This window comes from Cladophialophora bantiana, assembly GCF_000835475.1.
Source record: "Cladophialophora bantiana CBS 173.52 unplaced genomic scaffold supercont1.34, whole genome shotgun sequence".
Lineage (NCBI taxonomy): Eukaryota > Fungi > Ascomycota > Eurotiomycetes > Chaetothyriales > Herpotrichiellaceae > Cladophialophora > Cladophialophora bantiana.
This window is the reverse complement of record NW_015971608.1, coordinates 75420-102120: the sequence shown is the minus strand read 5'-3', so window position 1 is coordinate 102120 and position 26701 is coordinate 75420. Positions and strand designations below refer to the sequence as shown.

At 48.0% G+C, this 26701-nt stretch overlaps 8 protein-coding genes across 8 annotated transcripts; 5 read left to right on the top strand and 3 right to left on the bottom strand.

Annotated features, from left to right (window-relative positions):
- Positions 1-601: 601 nt before the first annotated feature.
- On the top strand, positions 602-1891 carry Z519_12738 (uncharacterized protein; the record flags this gene model as incomplete). The annotated part of the gene is made up of 7 exons (XM_016770443.1): positions 602-652; positions 700-731; positions 785-861; positions 912-1278; positions 1332-1584; positions 1633-1802; positions 1858-1891. 7 exons carry the CDS (start codon positions 602-604, stop codon positions 1889-1891), a joined length of 984 nt encoding a protein of 327 aa, XP_016613352.1.
- Positions 1892-5513: 3622 nt separating this feature from the next.
- Z519_12737 (uncharacterized protein) lies at positions 5514-6485 on the top strand (the record flags this gene model as incomplete). Its single annotated transcript, XM_016770442.1, has 1 exon — positions 5514-6485. One exon carries the CDS (start codon positions 5514-5516, stop codon positions 6483-6485), a length of 972 nt encoding a protein of 323 aa, XP_016613351.1.
- Positions 6486-7891: 1406 nt separating this feature from the next.
- Positions 7892-8819, bottom strand: Z519_12736 (uncharacterized protein; the record flags this gene model as incomplete). Its single annotated transcript, XM_016770441.1, has 2 exons — positions 7892-8644; positions 8694-8819. 2 exons carry the CDS (start codon positions 8817-8819, stop codon positions 7892-7894), a joined length of 879 nt encoding a protein of 292 aa, XP_016613350.1.
- Positions 8820-11340: 2521 nt separating this feature from the next.
- Positions 11341-12380, top strand: Z519_12735 (uncharacterized protein; the record flags this gene model as incomplete). Its single annotated transcript, XM_016770440.1, has 2 exons — positions 11341-11626; positions 11677-12380. The coding sequence occupies 2 exons, from the start codon at positions 11341-11343 to the stop codon at positions 12378-12380; spliced, it is 990 nt and encodes a 329-aa protein (XP_016613349.1).
- A 244-nt stretch (positions 12381-12624) lies between these two features.
- Z519_12734 (uncharacterized protein) lies at positions 12625-13227 on the bottom strand (the record flags this gene model as incomplete). The annotated part of the gene is made up of 1 exon (XM_016770439.1): positions 12625-13227. The coding sequence occupies one exon, from the start codon at positions 13225-13227 to the stop codon at positions 12625-12627; it is 603 nt and encodes a 200-aa protein (XP_016613348.1).
- A 3917-nt stretch (positions 13228-17144) lies between these two features.
- On the top strand, positions 17145-17594 carry Z519_12733 (uncharacterized protein; the record flags this gene model as incomplete). Its single annotated transcript, XM_016770438.1, has 1 exon — positions 17145-17594. One exon carries the CDS (start codon positions 17145-17147, stop codon positions 17592-17594), a length of 450 nt encoding a protein of 149 aa, XP_016613347.1.
- Positions 17595-20020: 2426 nt separating this feature from the next.
- On the bottom strand, positions 20021-20473 carry Z519_12732 (uncharacterized protein; the record flags this gene model as incomplete). The annotated part of the gene is made up of 1 exon (XM_016770437.1): positions 20021-20473. The coding sequence occupies one exon, from the start codon at positions 20471-20473 to the stop codon at positions 20021-20023; it is 453 nt and encodes a 150-aa protein (XP_016613346.1).
- Positions 20474-22725: 2252 nt separating this feature from the next.
- On the top strand, positions 22726-26366 carry Z519_12731 (uncharacterized protein; the record flags this gene model as incomplete). The annotated part of the gene is made up of 3 exons (XM_016770436.1): positions 22726-25005; positions 25065-26107; positions 26162-26366. The coding sequence occupies 3 exons, from the start codon at positions 22726-22728 to the stop codon at positions 26364-26366; spliced, it is 3528 nt and encodes a 1175-aa protein (XP_016613345.1).
- Positions 26367-26701: the final 335 nt, after the last annotated feature.

The window sequence follows — 26701 nt, the reverse complement described above, 5'->3', positions numbered from 1 at the left end:
GGAGTTATACCCCAGAAAAGGGAACTCGAAAGAGTTTTCCAAGTGCCTCGAAGGGCAGAGCAAGCAAAACGGCTAGTCTCCGAAGACCATCCAATGGCGTGTCGAAACCGCCAAAGAGAGGGAATTTCCATGAAAGATTATCATTCCTTTCGCCGTCAATATAAGACGTACAGAAATCGCCGAGACCGCCCACACACTGGCGAGGGGCCCAGGAAATACTGAACATCGACGAAACGGGTGATCCAGTTGAACGTCACCTTCTCGGCCGCCGATCTCGATCTCTGACGAGCGGTCTCTCCCGATGGACCCGGCTCGAATCACCTGCCAGTCTCGACGCAAGGTAGGTTATATTTTGCCGAGCGGCTACGTCTTTTCTTCATCCTCCATTCACTCCTAGAGCACAGTTTTCCTCTTTTCTTCTAGAAAGACCCCGGACCGACCGACTTATTAAGTGTGGGAGGGTCAACCTTCAAAAGAGAATAAATACAGCGCCCAAGCTATTCGAAGGCTTTTTTCGAAGTCTTGCCCTCCCAAAAAGGGACTCGGAAGCGATTTCCAAGGTCCCCGGACTCGGCTTGACGCGAAATGAGAATACAGAAGCATGGCCACAACTCCCGAGATTGATGAACTTGAACTTAATGGGCAGATTCAGGTAAGAAAACAATTAAGCGGGCGCGCCCTGGCTAACTTAGAATTCAGTCTCCTCAAGATTCAGCCATTGGCGACGCTAGGTACCACCGCTTCGTCTCCGGGTCCAAATTAACCATGCTAATGAGATCTTCAGATGGTCTTCCAGTACGTTTTCGGTTCGCCCCGAAGCCCTTGGATGCTCGGAGTTACATGGCCGATTATATGGACGTGGTACGAGTCCTCGTCTTCTCAGACCCTTCAAGATTACTGAAATTACGCAGGCATCCCGTTCCCCATCGACGATAGGGCACGCGACGAACACGATTTACAAAATCACCTCTTTCAAGAAGTCCTTAAGAAGCTTTACTGTGCACCCGTCAACTTAAATGGCGGCAACGTTCATGAAATGTACACTCGGACGGGTATATGGGCTATCGACGTCGGGGACGAAGACGCGTCATGTTCGGTGATTGGTACCGACGAGAGTGTAATGCAGACAGAATGGGTCTCTCCAAACGTCGAATTCCAGATATGCGACGTCGAGGACGATGGCTATTGGACATGGAGGACGGCGTTCCGGTTTATCTTTTACCGTGGATTTGGAGGGGTTGTGAAAGACTTGCCAGCTTTGATCCATCGATGCCACGAGTAAGTTCCCGAGACCAGTATCCGAGACGCGACGGGCATTAACCGCCTCATAGGCATCTCGAACCCGGAGGCTGGCTGGAATTCCAACTACTAGCGCTGAGACACGATTCTCAACAACCTTCTCCGCAGCCATTTACCTTCATTCAGGAGTTACACCGACACTTATCCGAGGGGCTTTCCAAGCTAGGACGAAAGCTAGATATACATGACGACCTTCCCCAAATCCTTCGAGAGAATCATTTCCGAAATATTAAGCACATACAAGAGACCGTGCCTCTTGGACCATGGTCAAGGGACCCGAAATTAGTATGCGAGCTCCATGGAAGAAGGAACCATCGCTGATGAACTCGCAAGAAAGAGATAGGCCATATCTGGAAGGAAGCATTTAGTCGACAACTCCAGGCATTATCCCTCAAAGCTTTCATAAAGGGATTGGAATGGGACTATGGAGAGTATGAAGGCTTTCTCGCACACGTGCAAAATGAACTCGAGCAATGGAAGAGGTTGCATATGCGGACCACCCTGTACGTATATCTCTCCCTCACTGTAACTTTCTTTCTTCACTAACCACAGCTACAGTCATGTAATCTACGCCCAGAAGCCATCTAATTAGGAAGTCATGGTTTTAGCGTGCGATTAGTCTTAAGACAATCTCCTGTGCGAGTCGAGACACGAAAGGAAGCCAATCAGGAAGTGCGAAAGGCTGCCCCTAACTGCGTTAAGAGACAGCGAAAAGTCGAGAAATGACCATAGGAGGCTTTGCACCCTACCTATTTCTTATCTTCCTGCTCTTCGAGACGATCCTTCTTTCTAGAGGAGACCCGGCAGAGAAACAGCAACTAAACGGCAGAGCGAAAGGGGTCGCGTTATCTATTTTGATTGTTCACGGCCAAGATGCAGTTTAACTGTAACAATCCTTCTACTTCCAACAGTTAAACTAGATCATTCGTGTCACAGCTCTCCGTTGGTCTATTCTTCCAAAGGATGGAGGATACTCCGGCCAGCCGAGGGTACTTCCTCTCCACGGAAGAATTTGCCAGTATGACTCATCACCTGCGACCTTCGTGAGCTTGGTGTGCTGTTTATCTAGAAAGCCGAGAGATTTTTTCTAGTCTCAGGCCATCATCCGAGCCACTCGGGTATTTATGAACCCCAATTGCCGTCTCCCAAGGGCACTTATGAACGTCCCCTCGAACCGTGATAGTCGCTAGCCGCTAATGTAGCGAGAATTAACGAAGTAGTATGACGCTATGGGCTTCAATCATCCACAAGTTCGGCTTCTCAAACACTTAAGGGAACTGGGGACGAGACGACAGAGAAGATGAAAATATAATGGGTGGAGGGATGACCCGTTATTGTGACCTTAAGTAATGAATCTAGATTCTAAGGGAGTGGTTCCGGGGTGTAGGATAGGGATCGCAACCTACAGTTGGCTGTGAGATATCGTATTTAAAAAATGCGTTCAACTCTTTTTACGCTTCTTCTCTCACCTCTTCTCTCTAATTTTCTGGGTTTGTCTTTGTTACTTTTTAGGGTGTCATGGTGTGGATATCTCGGCTTTCTTACTGCCACGGGCTTCCACAGAATCCACAGGACATCACGGACAAAATCATTCTCGAGACCCTGTACATTTCGACGGCAGTGGCTGAAGACACTGAGACACTCAAGGAGACCTCAATTTAATTGGAAAATATCGGAACTCCGTCGAATACTCGAATCTACCCATTATGCAAAATGGTCATTGCACCTCGACCCGGACCGGCTTCTCACGAGCCGGGACTATTTTTTCGCCCTTGGTGTTCAAATCGCTTTACGAAAATGGCACATCTGTCGCGCCATGTCCCACAACGTCTGTGAAACTTTTCCCGGGTCCAAAATTTAATCTGTCTAATAAGGTACTAGATACGGGACAAAGGCCCTTCACTTGCGAGTTCTGTTCTAAATGCTTTGCGCGAAAGTGAGAGGCACGATCAACCCGAAAGTACAAATATTCTAATGGAATAATAGGGACGTTTGTGGCCGCCACCAACGATTGTGTAAGGCAGCTCTAGCGCCCTCAAAGCCGGAACGTCAACAACAGCAGCAGGAAGGTTTCCGCACAGAGCACCCTATACGCTTTGTAACTGAAACAACGCCAGTCGTTCCCCGGATAGAGACACAAAGCAGAAGTGATGCTACCGACCATTTCTCTTCAGAATCCGATAGTGGCCAGGAAGCCTCCAGCTTTCCGTTGAATGTGTATTCATCGCCACTTACCGATTCTTACCAGGGAAAAGACAAACAAGGAATCGATAAAGCCCTATTTCACAACTATTACCATCGTTTCGAGATTTCAATGCGATGCTGGCTCCACTGGTCAACTTTACTCACTCCTGCCCCGTTCGCCAACCTAGGTCTCAGCGACCAAGAAGATTCGCCCCCGAACCAAGTCGAGTCTCCACGTACTTTGATAGAGATCGCTCAGCGTTTGGACCATGAACTAGTACCCCATTACAAACAGAGTGCCTGGAAGACACTGAAGACTATAATTGCGGCTTTCGGAAGTCAGGGGATGGACTCGAAATCCCAAAGATGGGAGCCAAAGTATGGAGACGATAATGGCTGCCATGAAGAATTCTGGGCCCGTGCTAAGGAGACTATCGAAAATTGTGCCGATAATCTCTCCTTTCAGGTCATCCTTGCGACTATCATCCTGGGAATGGTCTGCCCACCGGCTTCGAGGTCTAGTATCAGTTCCGCCGCAGAGTTCCCTTTGGAAACATCCGTTTTATGTCAGAACGATCAAAGAATCAGCAATAGATTCTTGAAGCAGGGGATCTCTAATTTATTCCAGCTCGTACGAGAAGTGAGAAATGACCCAAGTGCTGGCTTTATTTCTACCGCCACGGGTCAGCAACTCCTCCAAACATTTTTCTACCTCGGACTGATTCTTGACACCTTCTCGTCCGCCATCGATAGACGCCCGCTTTTCATACCCGACGAAGATTGTATATCGCTCTCCCGAAGCGGAACTAACAGGGTATGGAAACTCACTTATCTACCAGTCAAATGGAATTCGAATGGTTACTTTTCAGACCTACTTCCTCGCCTGAGGGAGGAAAGGTTTTGGATCTCGCTGTTACTGGCGCGCAAGGTCACCCAGCTTCAAACGCTCTTCTCCCGACGAAGGCCGCCGCTCGAACTCACCGAGCTCATCTTGGAGGCCTTGAAGGTGTATCGATACGGAAAGCAAATTTACCACCACGAGGTTTCCCTTACTTCACTAAGCCCCCTTGAGCTCTCGTGGGAGGTGAATTTAACAATACGTTGGCATTTATCCTGTCTCCTCCTGGTCGACATGATCGAACGAATTGAACAAGTTAATGGCGAGATGGTAACGTCAAGGTTCCCTATCTCGAACATAAGGATGAGCAGCGCTTCCGCAATATCGGCCATTGCAAAAGACTCCTTACCGAACTCCCAAACAGGCGCATCATCATCTCTCCCCGCGTGCATAGGCGACGCTTTGCTGAATGAACCATGGACGCAAATTCTAGTGAGTGCAATGACGCACGCACTGAGGGTTTTCGAATCTCAGAGGAAAAAAGAAAACGTCACTTCGGAACTGTGTCCGGATGAAGTCAGTTGTCTTAATTGCATCAAGTTGCTCGGGGTCGGAAAAGCTATACCAGCAGGAGCAGGGGCATAGCCGCCTTTGCCCTAGATGCCCTGATGCCTATTGTCCTTCCCTAATAACGAGAGCAGGATGGGGGTGGATATGTGCCATACAATGACATTTATTATACCTGAGTCTAATAGAAACAATGTGTCATATCGAGTAGCTACTCTCACCAGCTTTATGGGTGGGTCCACAAATCCAGCGGAGGTTTGGGCTTCTTAGCAACAATCTTCGCACATGAAGCCGCTTTCACAGCCTGGACTGACCCAATGATGAAGTTTCTCAGATGCCTTTTAGTAGGTGTAAGAGTTTAAGAGTCTCATATCTCCCGAGGCCAGTAAATGAATGGAATAGCGACTTGAGAGAATATACCGCAAAGTTCATTTAGCTTCTTACGTATGTCTTGGTTGGTTTCTGCGAGGGAGTTTATCTGTTTCATGCCTTCGCTTGTTGCATCGCAATGAGCTGAGCTTTTTACAGTTCCTGTTATATAAGGGGTGTGTCGGCCACAGGAATTCGTCCCTCCCTAGTTGCAAATCGTAATAATTGTAAATACTACGGACATAACCTAGCTACGATGGCAGCTCGAGACCTCATCTGGTTCATCGCAGTGTTGTACGTCCTTACGCGTAACAATGTTGACCATACAGTTAACCTTTCTAGTATCCTCAAATACAATCGCCTCGTTATTCAAGGCATCTCATATATGAGGTACAAGCCTATTCCAATTCCTCACAACCCGATTCTTACACCGACCGATGTGACTACTATAATTGCGACGCTCGGCAAAAACCCTGAGGCCCTTTCAGAGGGAATTCAGTGTCACATACAAGCCGGAAGCAAGTACATCTCGATCTGCACTCCTCCTGATACATTTGGTGAAGTTAAAGCCCTATCGAGTGATATTGAGAAGAGGCACGACGACGTCGCAATTCTGGTGTCCAAAGCTAGCTCCGCCAATAAGCGAGAACAACTTGTATTGGCCATTACGAATGTTCCTCAGGACCGAAAGAAAGAACATAAAATTATAGTATTCGCTGACGACGATATCGCCTTTCCTAAGAACACTGTCCGATGGATGCTTGCAGCTTTCGAGGAGAGTAAGGTTGGCGGAGTAGGGACTTGTCAACGAGCGAGACGCATCAAATCTGGGCAACTTTTAGAGCAGATCGTCAATTGGATCTTCGCTGACTATATTGAACGTCGAACTTTCGAAAATTCGGCGACTTTGTGGATAGATGGTTCGATCTCATGCCTATCAGGTCGAATGGCTGGTTTTCGATCGGAGATAGTCGAAGACCCTCGATTCCAAAGCGGATTCGTATCTGAGACGTGGAACGGCCACAAGCTTAACGCAGACGACGATAACTATTGGACACGGTATCTGCTCGAGAATGGCTGGAACATTAAAATTCAGCGCCATGAGGAGTGCCAGGTCGAGACAACATTCGGGACGAGTGTCCGGGAACTCTGGAGATTTGTGCGATGGCAGAGAAGCAATCCAAGGAGCAACTCGAAAAGTTTACGAAACTTTGAAAATTGGCGGTAAGAGAGAAATCCAATACGTTCAGACCATACTAATTAATGATAAGAAAGTATTACTGGGGTACTTACTCCCTATATATCTCCGGCTTTGTGAACTATGGCCTTCCTCCCGATGTCATACTTTGGTGGCTTTGCCCGCGGCAGGGACGATGGACCATGTGGTTCTTTCTTTGGTGGTTGTTTGCCAAAATGGCGAAGAGAATGCCTCTGTTTCGCAAAAATTGGCGGGATGTTGTCTTTCTGCCAGTTGCTATTATCTGGGGCTGGTGCCATGACTTTATTAAGCTGTATGCACTAATGACTCTGAGCCAGGTGAGTCCCATTACAGTGTAATAGACATGGCCGCTTACTTTGGGTAGACTGGTTGGGAAATTTAAATGAGAAACATATATGTATCTGACATCTTCCAAGTCCCCAGCAGTCTCTAGACCTTTTTATAGTGAGATAGCTTTAGGTGCTCGATCTGGTTAGACAAGACTGACAGTCACTAGGATAGTGTTATCTCTAGGTGAACACGTGTGGCCACCACTACCCCAACCCTGCCTCAAGACGACGAAAGAGAGAATCGAAAACGAGGTTATCGAACGCCGCAAGTAGTTCCAAAAAGTCCTTGCACGGCGGAAGGTGGTTAGCTGCTCAAATTCGATAAAGGATGCTTCCTTCCATTACACGCAGCTCTAGGTGCTTCTCCCTTTTACATCTGCCCGTCGAGACTGGTGAAGTGTCACAATATCCCTTCGGAGATTGCGAGGTATTGGTATTTGGAAAGGATTTCCGACGGTTCTGTTCCCCTGACTTCAAAAGCAATCGCCATGAAAATATGATTGTTTGCTGCAAGCCGAGAGTGCTCCGGTCGCAAAATATGTTACTAGGTATTGTGCCTCCCAATCAGAGTAAGCGATGGAACACGAAAGTTGTGGACCTGTCAGGTTGATTGTGTTCTGTCCCCCTGGCTATTCAGAGAGACTCTGCCTATTTATATATACATTGGCCTGTAACCACAAGAGCAATCCGAAAACCTCCTATTCCGTCGCCATCCTATCACAGATCTGCAGGAACAACGAGTTGACGCAGTTTGCGCGGTTGGTGAAGCGCCTAGCGTCACAGGTGGTTTGCCCCAGTGGTGCTCTCGCGACTCTGTCAACAATATCCTTATACGACTGGCGTTGACAGCAATCCTAAAGCATAAAATAGCCGGTACAGGGATCAATTCTACCATGGGGAAGGTGTGAGGAAATCAACTAGCGCCAACCCTAGGGCCTGAAGCTGGGCTTTAGCTGCCAGGATTCAAATAGGTGCTGCATGGATCCAGGTGGTGTGGCCAAGGAGGCCTGGATGGGAAACTCTAACACCAGACCTGCCTAAGTATAATCTACTCCATGGGCCCAATGGTCCCCGTAGATTGCTGCCTCACTCGCCATCACTGTCCGTGCACACAACTTCGATAGAGCTGCCTTCCGCCCCGAGGAAGATAGGCCAGATATCCTCAGCTCTCAGAGCTCGTCGACACATTGGGCAACCTCTTTTCCATTGATCAGTCGGGCAGTCCAAGTCGCTCTCGTTGACCCCTCCCAACCATGTCGCCAGGCATTCCGCGCAGTAGCTGTGACCACACCTTGTCACAACGTTTTTGAAAGTATCTGCGCAGATATCACAATGTAGATGCTTCTTAATCCTCGCTAGATCCTTGCTGGCGATTTCCAGATCTTCAGCCAGGTGCCCGTTACGTCGGCGGAGTGATTTAATCTCGCGGTTGCACTTGCGTAGTTTGGCGCCTTTCGCCCGGAGCCTATCTTGTGCCATTTTGGCAGATTCACCGTAGGATAAGAGCTCCCGTTGACGCCGAAGGGTGATCTGGTCGAGCTCGGCTTGTTTGGCCTTCAGTGCCGCTTTTAGTTCTTGTATTCTTGTCGTCAGTGTGCCACACTTATGCTTTATCGCGACAGCGGAATCGAGGATCCCATTGTACTCATTGACGATATCATCCTCATTGTCGTCTAGAAAATGAGTCGCATTGAAGTCGAATTGCCTTTCGGACACTTTTGCGATATCCTTCCCGGACGGTGACGCTACCACAGATCCGCCCTCTTCTTCGTCCGAACAATTTTCGGGGGTCTGGAGTAACAACGGGGCCGGTGGGTGGGCGTGCCTTTGGGAAGAGGGCTTTCGAGAAATTAGAATCCGAAAATCCGTAAGTGCTTGGTGCACTTACGGCATCATAACGAGAGGCGGCGTCACGATTACGCCTGCTGGGGAATAGGTCGGAAAGCGATGGAAGATCGTCATCGGAATCATCTTTCAAGTCGATGACCAGAGTCTGATTTAAGCTTTGATTCATCCTGAAGGTCTGTCACCAGACCTGGATCGATACTTTCGAGCAGACTGAAACTAAATTATCCAGTGCCTTTCTCAAAGATAAATGTGCGATTATGAGAGACAGATTTTCACAGAGGGTTTGAGATTATGAGAAAGGGAATAAGAAAGAGAGGGAGGGGAGTGGGGAGAGGGAGAGAGGAGGAAGGAGAATGAAGGGGTTGGAGCTTCTTATATTACCGACCACCATCCAGCTCATGCGCCCACGTCACGGAATCGATGCCAGCTCTCCAAAGGTCCGACCAATATCTCTATCATATATCAGCCAATTGTTCTACAGCTATTCTTGCCGACGCGCATTTCCAATCGAGTACAGTCCGCTGCCGCCGGCGAGGCAGAATCTCCTTCAGAGATCATGGAGTGCCCTCACACGTCGGTTGCTCAGCCACGAGAGTACGTTTTGGTCTTGTGGTTAAAAGCGCGTGGAAGAATCAGCCCACTGCTTAATTGTGGTCATGGTGGCAAACTAGTCGCCAAACTGGATTCCACCTCATTGGAAGCTGACGCCGTAGCTGGTCCCATTAGTGGGCTTGGGGCAGAGAGCGAGACAGCGTGAGGCCGGCTAGATAACGGCAATGGTTTAACTTCACGGAATTTTGGCAACGTTGAAGGGGTATCCATGCTTCAAACATTATCTGCGGCGCTCCAAGAGTGACTACGGGGGGAGAAGGCAGTCGTTTCAGACGCCGTTGGATTTTTCAACAGCACAAGAGCAATGCGCCATTTGTGGGGGCGGAAGACTAAGGGAATGCATTGATTTGTGGGAACTAAGCACACCACAGCCAGTGCTCGAGATAGTCGTTCAACCGGATTCACCGACTCCGCCTCCTTTGCGGGAGGAGCAAAATTGGCAAGGAGCCCTGTAAAAGTCGGTTGTTTGAGCGTGAAGGGCATCTTTCCATCTGAACACCTGTTCACGAAAGGATCAAAAGGGCTTCGACAGAATCCTCGGTGTAACCCCTGTGTATGACCTGAGAAGATTTCCGGAACTGCGGTATGAACAAGGTGGCATGATGATTCCAAGAAGCTGATGAACAGATCTGGCTTCAGAGATATTTGGAAATCAAGGGCCGATAGAACGACCGAGGACGATTTTTTGGATATAGAGAGGAGATGTCGAGGAGGAAACTCGCCCGGAGGTCAGGGCACGTCAAGACTATGGAGTATCACGTCATCCGCAGGACGCGTGCTGAAGCCCACAGAGCTATCGAGACGTCAAGGCACTGTGACTGGACAAGACCCCTTCCTAACTTTGACAGGAGAAGAAGCCCCTTCGCGAAACAGCAGGGGCAGTTTTTGCGACGAAGGCTTCAGCCTACTCGACGCCATGGAAGGCCGGCTGGAGATCATGGGCAAGGGAATGGAAGAATATATAAACTCGACGTCGACTCAGTGGCCGCAACCTTCGACATGCGAGCTCGGAAATTTGAATACACAGAGAGTTAACCACATGGATGAAATGATGAGGCGAATACGTCTCAATGCGTAACTGAATCAAGGAATGAGAATAGGCGTTTCGAGGGACCTGGTGTAGTTTACTCTAATTAGATAGGTATGGAGTAGTACGACTGGTGTTGCTTGTGCGATTCACCTTTGCGCTGGTAACGGCGGGAAGAGGTACACTTCTCCAATAAACTTTCGAGTAAACTCTCGACCCTTTTGAGTTGTTCCTCTAAGCCTTGAATTTTGGCAAAGATATTCGACATCGTGGAAAGACCGTATTTTGAAACGTTCATGGTGCTGAGAGTAAGGTAAAACAGGGTTAAAAATTTAATGAGATGCCTCGTTGCCTTGTTAGAGTAACGTGCACGGACTGCAATGGACTCTTCCAGTACACCACTCTAAACCGCAACCCCTTCGCAAGCACACTTACCTCCGTTGAACGCTTCCCTTCCCCCTACCTCCTTCGCCTCGGGTCGTAACTATCCTCTCCTTTTCGAAAGAGCTGTATTTTATACCTTTAACTCACCGTTAAGCAGCCCTCGGCTACCCGCAAATTAAGGTCAAACAGCCGTTCTAGCTATGACATGAGTACACATTTCTCACGATCTCCTACGGGACAAGCAATCTGCTTCAGTGCTCGAGTAGCAGAAATGCCTCGCGAGATCACCTGCAGAATGATGAGACAGCAGGCGGACCGAGATACAGCACTTTGATGGCACTCCTTGTTTACTGCTCGAACAGCGGAACAAAGGCCACTGACGCCAATGGAATTGGCGGCAAACTCGTCGCTAAGTCAGATACCGTCCAAGACGCGTTTCTCACGCCATGGAACCTGATCGACGACCTTTCCTGAACTCCTTCAGGTCACGCTAACGAGACATGGCAAGGCAGACACGGCAACAGAGCATCCAACCAAGGACGTTGACGACATTGGGCCTAGGTATAGGGGCATTGAGCTGAGTGGGGGTCGTAGATGAGTATAAAATCCTGTCACTGTGCTGGCTTTCACGTTCTCATCCTACCTTCACTAGTTACTCCTAGCTATGGCCATCACTCGCCTCACGCATCGCATTCAAGCTCGACAGCTCCGCTCGGGCTTCTGCCTCGCTGTAACGCCAAATGCCATATCATCACCGCCGCATCGCGCTTCCAAGTCTCGCCAACATCCAAAACCAGTGAAGGAACGAAAGGGAGCTGACAGGCGATCTACACACTCCCAACAGGTCGATCAGCTGAGAGGAAGTTGTGTTGACGACTTTCAGAGCCTCCTTCATAATACCCCGGCGCTGGACGAGGAACAAAGGATCGCTTGTGACGCCAGCGGAACAGGTTCGTTGATCATTTCCGACATGAAGGTTAGATTCACTAACAAGAAGCAGGCCATCGTCTGCATCCAAGCTGTCCAGTATCCCATTGTGATACATTAAATCTGCTGGACGAGACGTCCCTGGTGTTATCCTTACCAACGTGTGACCAGCCTCTTCCCGACGTGGAGATTGGCCGCCCAGCTGTGGTACCCCGAGAAGAGGGAGTGGCAAACGACCCTATCAGCCTGCAGGAATTATTCCTATTTAGTCTCGAGGATGCAGGACTCCCTCACGACGGATTCTGGGACATTACCGCCGCCTATGACATTAATTACTGCGTTCACCACGATGAAACCGAGTACCTCTTGGGCACTGCGAATAGGTGGATCTCTCCTGATGACCTTGATGTTCCGAACGCCGAGTCTTTACTGGAGGAGGAGCTACAGAAGTTCGAGCTACAGAAGGCTGAGGGCAGTCTGCCGAGCTTTGATCCACATTTACCAAGAAATCAAGCAGGATGCTCAGACACACTCTCTTCACACATATATCGCGTTGTCCACAAGCATGAGCATGATGGGAGAGTCTGGTACTTAGTAGAGTGGCGGGCCTGTTGGACCCCTGAAAGCAAAATTGGTGACATGAGTTGGATTCCTGAATCGCTGGCAGCCAACCAAAAGAGTCAGCACTGGCGGCGAAGCGCGAGGCTCAAAGAGAACTTTGAAAGCAGGAAGAAAACTTACCAAAGGATGGCGTCGGTCGTGAATCTCGATTGTTGATGTGACAGGAGATTCGTATATTAGTGTCTTTAGACTGCTTTGTCAACCTGGTGCCTCCTTCGCGATGTAGAAATGTCTATGGGTAATAAAAGGGTTTGACTCTCGTTGATATCAGAGTTTCACCGTGAGTTTCAGGATAATGGGATATCCTGTCATTCTGTATCATCTCCCAGCTGCTTCTAGTATACGCAACAACTCAATTTTCATCCACAATGTTCTCTCTATATAACTCCTCATGGACTGATTAACTTCCCACTCTCACGTTCGCTATTTCTCGCATGTTTAGTCCCGCTACTAACAAATGCGTCTTCTGGAAGTGCGATATCCCATCCATTTCGTTGCAACAGCTCCCCGGTAGGACTCCTTCCTGTTCAGCTACTGCCAGTAGTGCACGTAATAGATTTTGCAGTTCCAATTTCTCTCTGACTTTCAGCCGATCGCGAGAAACGCGACGGCGAACGATGTCATTAAGTCGATCACTCAATGATAGCCACTGTCTCAAAAACTCTCGAGAAATGCTGAGATCGCCGGATATCGCTTTCAGCTGCAATGTAAAGAGACGGAAGATTTCGGCATAATTCTCTTCCAACTGAGCTTCAAGCTCATAGAGAAAACACTGGAGACTGGCGAGAGCACTCCCCGCAGAGAATGTGTTAATCCCAATAAGTATACCTCCTTCGAGGGTAATAGTAGCGTGAATAACACCAGCCTGCATGAAGAGCGCAGTGCTAGAGTCGATCAAATTTAATAATGGGCCTTCGAACTGTCCACAGAGAGACACGAATGACCCTAGCTCTGAGACATGTTGCAGAAGAAGCTTTCGGTTATAATCGGAGAGAGGCCACATTGTGATCAATTTCCGACTCTTGCCAAGAACTGCAATAAGAGCGTCTCTAGTCTGATCGATGTGCGGGTGGACGACAGCGTATCTAGGAGTCAGGTTACATAAGTGGGGGGTGTCGGTGCTGTAAGGTTTATGGTCCGGGTGAAGAATACTAGGTATAATCATTCGGCAGTCTGGTGGTAGTTCCACGGGTGCATTCATCAAGAAAGCTGGATTTTGGGGATTAGGTTCGATGAGCTGAAAGACTGCTGCGCCCTTACTTGAGGGATTGAAATGTGCACCGCGAAAGGTCTCGGATTGTGCTATAACACCGTAAGCTAATGCTCTTGACCGAATCCGTAACAATCACAAACCTACCTAATCTACGGCAGAGACATCAGTGCTCCCTTACGGCTGCTTAAATACGCCTACAAGTCTCCCGTAAATACAGAGAGTCTCCGGAAAGTACAGAATAATAGTTATAGCTAAGCGGAACATAGTATTCGAGACGAAGAGGAAATTCCGGTTGATTACAGAAAGGATTTTATAAGAAGGAAAAGACGCCTTGATAGTAGTTATTTTCTACATATTAATTAGAAATAATCTACTCGAAGAGAGCGTAGCTCGATGCAGGAGATGAAGGGGGCCTTCGATTCCTAGAGAAAGAAGTTCAGCGGTGCAGGCCTAGTTATTCGCGGTGAGAAGATTTAGAATAGTGTCATGTCCATTGATGGTTAAAATATAGAGACCTTCATTCGCAGTGGGTGATACTTCCCTGGTTGGCTTAGAGGTAATGATGGAGGGAATTGCCGTATATCGAAAAGACAGTTTCCGTTAGTTCTTCGTGCCAAGGCACTCTACTTGTAAGGCCTCCTAGCTATACTGCATTTATTCCACATTGTCTAATCTCTCGGAGAAAATTTTTCGATGCCTCAAGGGCAATTGCCGTATCTATTCCTTGCGAATTTACGTAATAACTATCAAGGAAAAATGCGATACTAATAATTTACTGTCTAACCGAAGCCACTGACTTCATAGATCATTGGACCAAGGTGGTATAGAATCCGCTTAGAATTATTCGAGTAGGCCGGTGAGGCCTCTCCCGTAGCCGAGGCGGCGAAGTTAGGTCGTAGGTTAAAGTAGCTCTATGTAGTTTGGCTAAGATGCTATACTAGCGCCCGAATTCCGAGTCTTCCGGGACTGAAAGCGCGGCTTGAGATGAGGTCCACCCTCTGATGAGGTTTCCCGAGGCTGCTCTTGGCAGCGGGGCCAGCCTTACCTGCGGGTGCTTCTCTAGATCACCGTAAATACGATTGGACGAAAGCTAATGCTGACTGCATAACACTGGGATTATTCTCTTCGCTTTCGACGTTCCTAGTTATGGATTGGGTGAACATCCGGCTCCTTCTGTAGGTTGGTCGGCCTAGCCACCTACTGATTGGCTGCGGATCCCACCCACAGCGACAGAAAAAGCTAAGTAACCACACAAATTTTTATCACTGCTTTACATGCGGCGAGGACTAGTCACGTAACATGCTAACTAGCTGGAATTAGCATACGTATCAAGGTTACGCCGTCTGATCCCGGATCGTTCCCCGCTGGGAACGGGTCATGAGTCGACTATCGCCTCGGCCGCGCGTGAAGGCAGCTAAACTGGATTGACCTTAACAAAACTGGATAAAACTCCGTGGCGTGTGGGTTTTCTCAGAGCATGCCCAGGTTGATGACTTTGTCGACCATGTAATAGCATACTTGTTACCGGCAGCTTACAATTATCCCAGCTCTGAGTCCGCGACCAAGCCATATGCTGCTTGCTAATAGAAGGCCGTCTCACTCGAGGCCATTCCTTCAGCCCCCAGTGGAGCTCTGGGAAACCGAAACGTCAAATCTCGAATCGCCACTGTGCATTCGAAATGCGGGCTAGGAGGTCTATTTACCGCCGTCGATCGTGGAAGTCCGTTCACATACTTTGTGATTGGCCACCGAAGGCAGGGATGTTCTAGTACGCTTTAATCCGACCTCAGTCCTTGAACTGCGGGCTAGTCTCGAACTACAGTGTCTGTCAAAGTTCTTCTTTCTCCCGATCCGAGGACGTTACCACCTCGCTTATTGTTGACATCAGCTTTTCTACTGTAATCAGGACAAGATGCCGGCCCAGTCTGTGAAAGAAAGCGCTACAGTATGTACGCAAAGGTTGGGTGTCAGCAGCAACGGTCTAGTCTTGGCCAAGAAACAACTGAAGCGACTTCTGTCGTAGTAATGCAGTTTTTCGGACTGAGAACGCGCCGGGTGTCACGGTTCATCCTAGCTACACTGTCACTTGATTCGATTCGATTCCATCGTCACTTAAGGAATGCCAATTTTGATCGACCTGTCGAGGTGGGGCGGATGAAAACCGCGTCATATTTGCCGGCTGTGAGCAAAGTCATTCGCGGTGAGAAGTTGCCTGACGTTGTCCTCAGAGCCAGAATTTTCTTCCTCCTTTCAATCTCAGCTTCTACCCATCCTGACAACTGTTTCCACCCCAATCCATCTCCTAGGGTTCCAAGCTACCTCTCCTTCATCATCTCAATCTCTATCCAGATCACCATAAACAAAATCTCTACGCTGTGCCACGCTGTGCCGAAAAGTGGCCTTCGTAACGCCGTGGTTATGTCCTAAAGTGGTGTCAAAAGCATCTAGTCAATCATGTCTGTTCTACCCTGGATCTCTTTCGCTGGAATATCATCCGCGATCTCAAATCTCAAGTCTGTATGCCCCTCCCGCTCAACAGATCTTCCCTAGTCGCTACAGACACTGTTCCCAAGAATGGCGTTCGAAAGACAGATTACAAACTCAGCCTAACGTGTTCTCGCACCGTCAGACACCTCGAGACTGAGGCAGAGGGAGACGATAGGGTCAGAAAGAGTTCTCTGAGGCTGCATCCCTTCCTATTGATATCTCAACAATGAGACCATCGCGACAGTTGTGAGAAAATCCTTATGGCTGCGAGCGGAGATGAGTCTGCCGACATCCTCCATCTCAGTGAGGCGATTAGCTCATGTGACCAATATGCAAGATGTATGGTTTCCGTAGACTCAGAGCGCTGGAAACCATACATCTTGCATACCCGATATTCTGCCGATTGGGCAGCGGACGAGCAGGTCATGTGACCAATATGCTAGATGTATGGTTTCCAGCGCTCGAGTCTACGGAAACCATACATCTAGCATCCTGGTCACATGCGTCTTGCTCCTCTGGACCGATTGGAGGAATACCCAGCCACAGTGCTAGTTACCTGGATTTGTCCACGTCGGCGAGCATCGCATTTCGGACAGAAGTATATCGTATGTTGCCTCGATGAAGACCTAGTTAGACTTCACTGTCACCCCCCATTGTCCCACCTAGCTGACCTTTCTACAGTTAGCATTTCACCGGGGCCAGTCCAGGCTGGATGGCACGGAATCTAGGTCGTTTGTGGTTCAGCTTATTTTCGACAAAGTGTCCTGGCTGTCCATGCTCAGTTTCCTGCCCCTTCTAATTTTTCCTTGCCGTTATTTCCATGATTTCCACTCTGTCATCACTCTTCGTGCTGTATTAACCACTCACCTAAATGAATCTGTAAAAGCTCCTAAAACAACGTCGTAATACCTAAGCAAGCCTAAGTTTAAAGAGCTAGTAGCCGTGCTTAGATACTCTGCCCATATGTTCAAAGGGGAGAGATGATTTTGCGATTGATTTTCCCTAAATGACGGGGTTAGTTCCGCAACGACCGGGGAACGAGATTCTATTTTTAAGAGGTGCATTAGGCACAAGACTTATATTTAGATCCTCATCATTTAAAGCATCTTCTTTGCCCAGGTAGATGTCCTAATCAATTTGCAGTCCTAAGAAATTTGAAGTCTCAATCTACATCTCAGTCACAATAGATCCCCCACTCTGGTCTCTTAACAATCTCAGAAATGAAGGTAGCAGAAATTCTTGCGCTAGCAGCCCCTATATTCGCCATTGCAGCACCCCAGGATGGATATGATAGTCCAATCGACTCAGTCCTTGTTCCCACCTTCGGCATCGTCCGTGGCATCCCTAGCTCTTCACAGCCCGGTAGCTGTCAGGGTGCTAACGGCATCAATATTCCATGTCTATGTCCACCGGACATGGATGCATTCATTCAGCGTCTCGAGCAATTCACTTCAGCTGGGAAAGCTTTCGATATCCCCGTAAAATTTTCGAGGGATGTGAACGATATGTCGGTTGCAACACAGCTCGACCGGGTCAATGCCTGTATCGTCACTCTACAGAATTTTGACGACACTATCAAGGGTGCTGGATGCCCTGCAGCGTCTGCGCCTAACTTTACTACCATGCAAACAATTCTATTACAACAATTACAGGGGATAGATGAAAACTAGGAGATGGTGTAAAGTGGTGGTACAATACTATCCCTCTAGTTACCTTCGGCGCAAGGTAGAGGATGAATTTCAGGATGAAGAAGAATCGGCGATTGACCTAGTCTAAGATATAGAGATGTGAATAGGCGCGACCAATTTTAGAGATGAGATCTAGAGAATTGAATAGACTGATAGGAGAATAAAAATGGTCCTAGCAAAATTCCCTCTTGAGAATGCCTTAGCTATCTAATAAAGGGTGTCTTGTAACCTTATAGACTAATTACGCAGCCTATCCTACTAGGAGAAGTAAGCTAAATCACGCTTATACTAAGTGATTTCTAAGGATCTATAGTTTCAATCCCCTATGATCTTAAGGTTAGAGCATATATATTAGCTACCATCTTTTGAGGAGGATGCTATTGTAACAAGACAAAGTGGCTGTGCTGGACTGGGCTGAAGGGCTAGCAGGGGAGTGAAGTTGTCCAGTCACATGTCAAACCAAAATATGCTGGAAGGGGGGGGTGCGAGACAGTTTACAGTGTTGGCAGAGTGCCATTGTTTACAGTTTAGACAGAGTATTCTACGTTTTTCGACGCCGTCTACCTATTCCTGAGTGTTTCATCGGCCCTTTCATACTTCTCAATGCCGTCGCCGTGCTAGGCACTCGCTGCCCTAGTTGCTGCCTCTCTGGGGTGGTGTTGGTGGTGTTGTTGCCCTGTCAGAAACGCCTTCTAGATTCCTGACCTGCCGGAATGGCCTCTGTGCGTTGTTGCACATGCATGCCGAACCCTGTAGTGCTCTATTACACTATAGTACGGCTTAAGCTTATAGATAGAACGTGAATACTAACATTATTAGATGGCATAGGTTAGGGACTAATAAGTTAGACTTTATGATAGGTATTTTTATAAGAAACTACAGTATAGATTTAGTGTCTAGAGAAGACATCGAAGCGTCTCAATTTTTCTCTAATTTAAAGCTATCAATAATTCAAGAATCTATATTGCTATTAATGTCCAATAATATCCAATTATACTTAACCGAAAAGTGTACGAAGTATAACTATAATGAGTGGCACTGAAGTGTTAGAAGAGGCGTTTACGAACGGACTTAAACCAGCGAGCCCTGGAGTCAGGCTAGTGAGAGTGGTCGACATTGCTGACAGTGTAGGAGATGCCCCTGTTGCAAGATTTGAAACGGGAGCGCTGGAAATCATCGAGCCCGGCGGGGAAGGATCCAGTGTGGCCGTTGGAACTGTTTGAAAAATGGAGGACTCTGAGTTCGGCATCGTCGAAAGAGGAACAGAGGGCAAAACCCTGCCCGTTGGGAAAACATTTCCTATGTCTCCGTCATCCCCGAGCGTAATATTTATGTTGAGGGAGCTGGAATTTCCGTCGATATGAATTTCAATATCCGACTGAGGCAGCTGTGCGGCAGTTGTATTGCTTGGCCGTACAGCTCGTGAGGCTAAGACACTGTCCCTTCCGCGGCGCCGTCCCGTGGGGAGTCTCATATTACGATAAAAAGCGATTATAATGGTTACGACTTAGTACAGATAATACTTGAATGACTAATTTTCTGACGTGTTTACTGTGATTAAACGTGAACGAAAATTTAGAATACTATTGCTTTTATACTAAGTTTCATATAAGCAATTCTAAAATAGTGTAAACCTAGCTCCAATTTTAGCGAATTTACACTTAAATTTAGGATGTCTTATTTCTATTTTTAGATCCCTAAGTTCTATATATAGAGGTATTTACACCTATAAGAGGCTCTATCTTATATCTTAACACTATTACTGTCTTATGCTCTACGAATAAGTAGAAACTATGAGAATTATATTTACCTTTCGGCAATAGTGAGATTACGAGCTAAAATTTGAAGGAGAAAAGTAAATTTATTAGTAGAAGATGGAAGTGCCAAAAGCCGCCCAAATGATGTTGGTAATTACGTATTCCCCACTTCCCCGTTTGGACGACGGACCAAATGAAGATAATGAAGTTGCATTGGCCAGCAAGAGTTCTCTACCAAATTAATAGGAAGGATGACGAAGCCAGTGACGCAAATGGCCCATGCTAGGGTTTGACTTAACGATAACGATAGAGAGAGGTAGCTTGGGTATCTCGGTTGAATGAACCTAGCCTTGCTGAGAGACAACATTGTTTTAATAAGAGGCTAGCAGTTACGGCTTAGCATGACAGAGAAAGTTGGACCTTTGCCAATAAGCAATAAACAGCCGGCGAGGGGGAATAGAGTATCTATAATCAAACCCGTCGACGTCGCACCCGAAGTGAAATGAATGGTTCTTTCTCTCCCGCAATGTCATCAGCCCGACTTCAGTTTTATATAAAATGCTTTCCCTTGGATACAGTATAACTAGGGCGCACACTCAGCTACCTTTGTGTAGCCACAATATCTCTATTATTCTTCTTCCTTATTCCTCTTCATTGTTGGCTTCCACTGAAAAGTGTGTCGAGGTGGGAGGAGCTGGAAATGTTATTCCACGCACGTTGTTTGTCGTCGAATGTCTTCAGCTGGTTATGATTTGTGTTCGACAGGACGGGTGCAGGAGATGGTTCAGACGTCAAGGTAGCGGTGCCGGAAACAACCTGTCCGCACAAGCGACAATGAATGACGTTAGGATGGATGACGGATGATCCGACGTACTGCACTGTCGCTGCGGGAACGATATAAGCGGAAAATGGTATCTGTAGCGTATTTGTGTGTGCTTGGTAGGCTTGGACGACCGGAACAGGCTGGATTGGGGTTTGAATGAAATAGCTGCTCGAGCCTGACGGTGTAGCGGGAAGTGACAAGCTATTAGGCCAATATCCTTCCAGAGAGGCAGTGAAGTCGAATGTCGAACCACGTTGCTGCTCGAGGTGCGAGTCTTCCATCTCGTTCTTTTGGACGTAATGGGAAGTTGATAGTTTAAAGATTTGAAATGACCGATATCAATAGTCCTTACAGATCAAAAGTAGCTGGAGGGGAGCAGAAACCTCCTTATCTTTCTTTGGAATGTAGAACCATAAATATTCGAAAAGTAGCCATGATTAAACCCTGCTACAGTACCAGCACACTTGGAAATTTTTCCGATTAGGTAGGAGTATTGCCTGAACCCATTTCAATGTTCAGTTCTTAAGCTAGATAAGGTAAGGCCGGGTGGCGCGGCAAGTCGGTGGAATTGCCGGTCGGCAATGAACTCAAACTAGCCTAAACTAGCTTAGCTTTTAGTAGCAGTGGAGATCTAGCGAATCATATCACGACGACCTCTCATGCGGCCTCTTTGGTCGCATATTCTTCTTACTCTAGTTCGGACCAAAGACGCGTTAACTACCTGTAGATCGACGATGGCAACATGTAACCTGTAGGCGAGAATACTTGGCCCGCGGTAGGTAGTGCTTGCCTCAGCGAATTACCGATGATTACCAGTCACCCACTTCCTTGAGAGTACCAACAAACTCCTGGAACTCCCAACAAAGAGCGGGCTTCGGGGAGGGCTGGCTGCAGCTAGATAACGATCCTGGAGCTTCGCCAATGGGGAGCTATCGTTCTCTCCCACCAGGTATCCTTGATCCATCCATGTAGTCTGCACCTGACTTTTACACAATGCGAGGGGATTGACGCTCCCGGCGCAGACTAGTTTGGAGACGCGATAAGGACTGGGGATCCTGCTGACCTAGGCTAACCCGACTAAGATCTCGTAGGCGAGTTGAGCGCTAATATCCTCCAGTAAGAAGCGCTCGGGGGCCTGGAACACTTCCTGGTCGTGGTGATCGAAAGTTACCTGCCTCCACCCGGTACATGGGAATAGTATGCGTGCAAGATGGTGGTTATTGTCTCATCAGCGATATTCCTAGGTGTAAACCAGTGTTGGTTGTATGCATTCGATTTATCTCCATTTAGGCCTTGTCTGTTAATACCCCGTTTCTGCGATTTTCGCTTCCAGAGGGGCAATCACCGTCACACTTCGGTCGCCGCGATATGCGCCCATTACGATTCCCACGCCGCTTCTTTCCTCACTGAATTCCCAGTGTCGAGTTAGGCAGATGAGTATCTGACTTCGAACCTTGCCTCAGAACGTCGCACAAAAAACAAGGCCAAAACCACTGAGAGTTTTAATTAGAGGAATGCTATGGCATTATGCCATACATTCCCATCGTACAGTACATGGCGAATCTTCAGACGTTCCTCAATTATGCCTATGATTGTAATTGCTGCCCCTCCCCTCGTGACGCTAGATCTACGCTATCAGCGTCTGATCAACAGTTCACAAAAAGTAGATCCCTACTAGCGTTAAAGTGCCTAGTCAAGAAGACATAGTCCCCCTGCGAGGATAAGGAAATGGCAAGTAGTTCCAGTGGTCTCAGCGATGCCGCGGACTCTACTTTTGGGCTCCACCTACCCTTAATAAGTCTTAGCCATAAATGAAGGCGAAAGCAGAGTACAGGCCCCCGGCAAAGTCCGAGTGATAAATATTGTTTTGTTGCCTTAATTTCATCATTACAGTACTGTAATACCGCGCACGAAAGTCTATTCCCAAAGGCTTAAGAGTGGAACCGTGGAGAGACATATCCTAGACCAACAAAGTGGTCCTATTAATTAAGTTGGTCAGCGGGGCTTTTTCAGGTTTAAACCCACCCGCTTCTTCATTGTCTTCCTCCGAATACTTTCGATACCTGGAGCCTTGCGGATCGGATCCATCTGAGGATGTAGTTACAACCCAGTTACTATTCCACCAATGTCGACTATTCCACCCGAAGATGGCCTTTTTAACGATATTGGTGGCCGGACGTCACGACAAAGTCCGGACGGTGGTAAAGGACCCTCCGAAAAGGAAATCTTGTCAAGAGAATGGCGCAGTCTACCCGGAATACACTCGTTGGGATAGTGGTGTGGTTTTTTAAACAAATTTTTCCTCCCCACTATTCAATAGGACTACTTTTGCTGATTTTTTTTTTCAGAAGCTTATGAGGGCGTAAATCGGGGCCTTAGTGGACCATCTAACATCGATTTATGATGTAGGTGGATATTAGTTCCAGGTTATGGCCAGCGTGGAGCTACAATCCGACATCAATATACTTCAAATGCAGAGCCCTACTGATGTGGTCTTCAAAATATCCCTATATCGAATCGACTTATTATTACAATGCTTGATATTCCTCTTAACGTCGAGGACTGGTCGCCGTGGTCCTACGAAGACGCGTTCAAGGGTTATCAAAAAATCGTCATTGGCAAGCCACCTCCCGTAGTCCCAACTACTTATAAGTTGCCCTTTGGTAATGTCCAACGGCAATGGGTACGACGCCAAGGGGATGTGTTACGGGTTAAATCAAAGGTGCTACACTCGAAAGAGCTTGCGGACGTGGAAGCATCGTTCCAAAAGGCGGTTCCAATGTCACCTACTCGTATGGAACCTTTAAACGAATCAGATCTTATCGCGGCTTTGGAAAGAGCTCTATCTAGTCATTGTGCCTCAGATAAGGAATATCTGGAGTACGCGGCATACAGTGCACATCACCCACAACGTCGGTTGGCACTGGGATTGCCTGAACATCCTCTCATTATCAACGAACGATTATCAAGAACCCGCCACCACATACGAGGCATCCACTCTAGTCTCGTCTATTTTAGTCTCGGTCAGTCTTTCGACTTCATCCACAAAGGTGAAGTCGATCTTCAATCTGCTACCTACCTTTGGCATGGTCATGCGATCGTCTGGGTAGTCGTGTCGCCGAGGCATTCTACAAAATTGGAGTCGCGCATGGTAGAACATCTCGGTGTACAGCATAAGTGCAGTCAATTTGTACGTCACGAACAAATCATCGTCCTTCCATCTACTCTGCGGTCCTGGGGTATTGATTTTAGTATTTTTATGCAGCTCCCCGGGGATGCTGTGAGGACTGACTACCAGACGTATCGCTATCTGTGGAAAACGGGCCCTAATTTGTTGGAGACTGTGAGTTGCTGCGAGGCAGACTGGGGCCTTCCACCACCGATATACGTGTACTGCGCGAAAGGAGACGCCAAATGCGGCACGTGCTCCCGTGTCACCGCTGCCGCCATGGAGATTACCGAACCCCGACCATTAGAGATATGCGAATCCTCAGACGAAGATGAGATAAATGCTGGAGCTGGGGAATCCGATCAACAAAGTTATCGCATCTTCGAGGACGCTATGCTTAACACTGAGAAATGTCAGCAGGAAGCAGCCATGCCCGTAGACGGCCACGGTCTACTGAACAGAGAGATAAAGGGAACTTCCGATAATACCCAAGGGGATCCTAACGGCATAGGCGTCCCGCATATAAGCCCTCTCGAAAACCCCGGTGCCCCATTTTCGCCGCCCCTGGCCAGTTCGAACTCGACGGCTCTCAGCAGTATTCATCCAAGTCTTCCAAAACCGCATAGCCACGTGGATGATCCTGATGATTTATATTCGAGCTTGTTTCTTTCATCTCCCGACAATTCCTCTAATGCCAGCGGCAGCCTTGGAAAAAGTCGGAGTATTTCACCTGGGAGTGACCACTACATTTCGACAGCTCATCTCTCCGCGCGGCGACTCCCTGCGCCCCCTCCGCCTAGGACGGTCACTACTTCGTCGCTCAACTCGCCGGAGGATATATCGGAGGGCGATATAGGGGACAGCAGTTCTGAGCTTGAATCCAATGGTCCCGGTGAAGACAGACATCTAGATAGGGGGGAGCACAATGAGGGTTCGCTAGCTGGAGGCATCTCCATTCCTCAACAAGGTTCACCACCAACTCCCTCCGGGTTTCTCCCAGAAGGCAGCATCTTAGCCCCTTCGATTCTAGGGGGCTCACTTGATCAATCATTGGCGCTGAGATCGTCCTCCGCAGTCGATGTTATCTCTATCACAAGCAGTCCGGTGCCGGCAGAGGTCGATGAAACAGAAGGCTACTCCAGAACGGCCCTTAGTCCTGGAAAGGCAGCACGCCTTCGAAGCATCAATTCTGATACGCCGGGTATGCAAATTGTCCAGGACATTGAAGACTTGATTGAGGTTGGCGTCCAGAACTGGAAGGGCATTGGGTGGAGAACGGTTCGACCCGAAGACACCGAAAAGATTTTGACGAAATTTCGACCCGACGAATGGCTGAACGACGACACAATCATGGAAATACTCTACCGCTTAACCAGCAAACGCGACGATGTGCACGTCGTTCAAAGTCACGACTTTAGCGCCGCGTACGAGAAGGGCGATACCAAAAGAGTACGCAGGTGGAAGTCACCCTCGATCGTCTTGATTCCTGTGTACCAACCATCACACTGGTTTCTTGTCAGTCTGAACTTTGAACATCGTAGAATTACTATGCACGAGAGGGAGGAGAGAGATTACCCAGAAATTAAGTTCTTTGTCTCGTCGCTGGTTGACAAAGTGGAAGAATGGACGGTAGAGCATCAATGTGTAAGTCGGTTCCATGTCTGTAAGACTTTAGGCACCTGGCACGTTCTAACATAATCTAGACTCTCAAGAACGACGGCAATAATTGTGGCATAATCTTACTTAAAGAAGCTGAAGCTGTTCTCAACCCAATCATGGAAGACTTCCAGGACTTTAACCTCCTAAGAAAACGATATTTACTTGTTATCCTCGATGATATTATGGAAGGGCATCGCGAGGCTCCCGTCGACGAACCGAGTAACACCGCCGTAAATGGCACTAATTCTCCCATATCAAATGCCGCGACTCAGAAGTCCCCTGTCGTGCAGCCCGGTCAACGCAAGAAATCCGCCAAAAAGGGTAAACCTATTCAACACAAGAAATCCGCCAAAAAGGTGAACCTGGATTGCCTTGCCTCCGCGCTCGGGGGCAAAGAAGTGCTGCAAGACTTTCAAGACATGGTCATCATATTGCGCGACATGCCCAGAAAAGCTGGCTCTGACATTGACATGGCACTGCGTATGCACGATGATGCTAGGGGCTATCAGACGTCTCGCTCAGAACTCAGAGATTCCTCAGACGACCTATTGCAGAACTCCAAGTGGAACGTCGACATTGCACTCCAGCTCTACAATCACGAGAATCCGTCTACGACATCTTCGGCCCCGGAAGAATGTCCTGGAGACACTCCATCGATTGGTGGTGACAATGTCCAGACTGCCCTGCGCCTGTTCAATCGAGGGCGAGGCTATCAGATGTTGGGTGCGCTTCAAAAAGATATTGCAGCACTTCATATCTCCCGGCTCTTCCGTATTCTCACGGACGAGTTTCGCGAAGGCGCCAACGAACGTAAAAACGCCAAGCGTCGCAAATATAATCGGAAACCACCACCTCCTGGGGAGCCAGGGAAGGGTGCTGACTCTTACGCTTACAAGAAGCTTCTTCATGCCTCTGCTTCTCGAGATACTTTACGGACTACGGAAGATTTAAAAAGCGCGAACAGTCGTGGCTCACGTCTTCTACAGTACGAAGCCGTCTGTGGCCGCAACCACCCTCTGTGGATGCTCCTGCCTGCCCGAAGCGTTCAATGTTCCTTGCACCTTTCGTGTACGGTCAAGCATTCTGAGTAAGTCTCTGTCTCCTCATTTCCGCGCTTTTCAAGATACTAATCATGGTGGAGATATCGCAAGCTCGACGAAGAGCAAACACAGGTATTGGTGGATCACGTGAAAACACAGCACCCACGGTTGTGGGAATCTTTGCCAAAGCTCGAACAGGAGACCGCGCGTATTTTTCGCGGCGAGCCAATCGAGCTCCAGTTCCTGCAAGCACTAGAAGAGGTTCTCGCTGCATCTCCACGGAGCACATCTCCCTCACCTTTTTGAAAATTGTCAATTACTTCACAGCCTTCGGTTCTGAAATAGTTGTGGTTTATCGATATCACATTGACTACAATTAATACATTGGCGTCTTTAAGGCGGCTTAACACGGGAGGGTCGGCGGTTTGGGTCTCCATAGAAGAACGCCAGAAGCGATTTACAGGCCAAGACCAAAATTCATGTTATAGAATCTCTGTGTGCGGCGTGCTCAAGCTAAACAAGTCGTGATTACTAAGCAAATATAAACTGGTTGGGCCGGACGGGAATATTCGTACATCAGCATGGGGTTGATATGGTAGCGGGTACTTAAGGTGGTACCATCGCTTCACAAAAAGTGATTT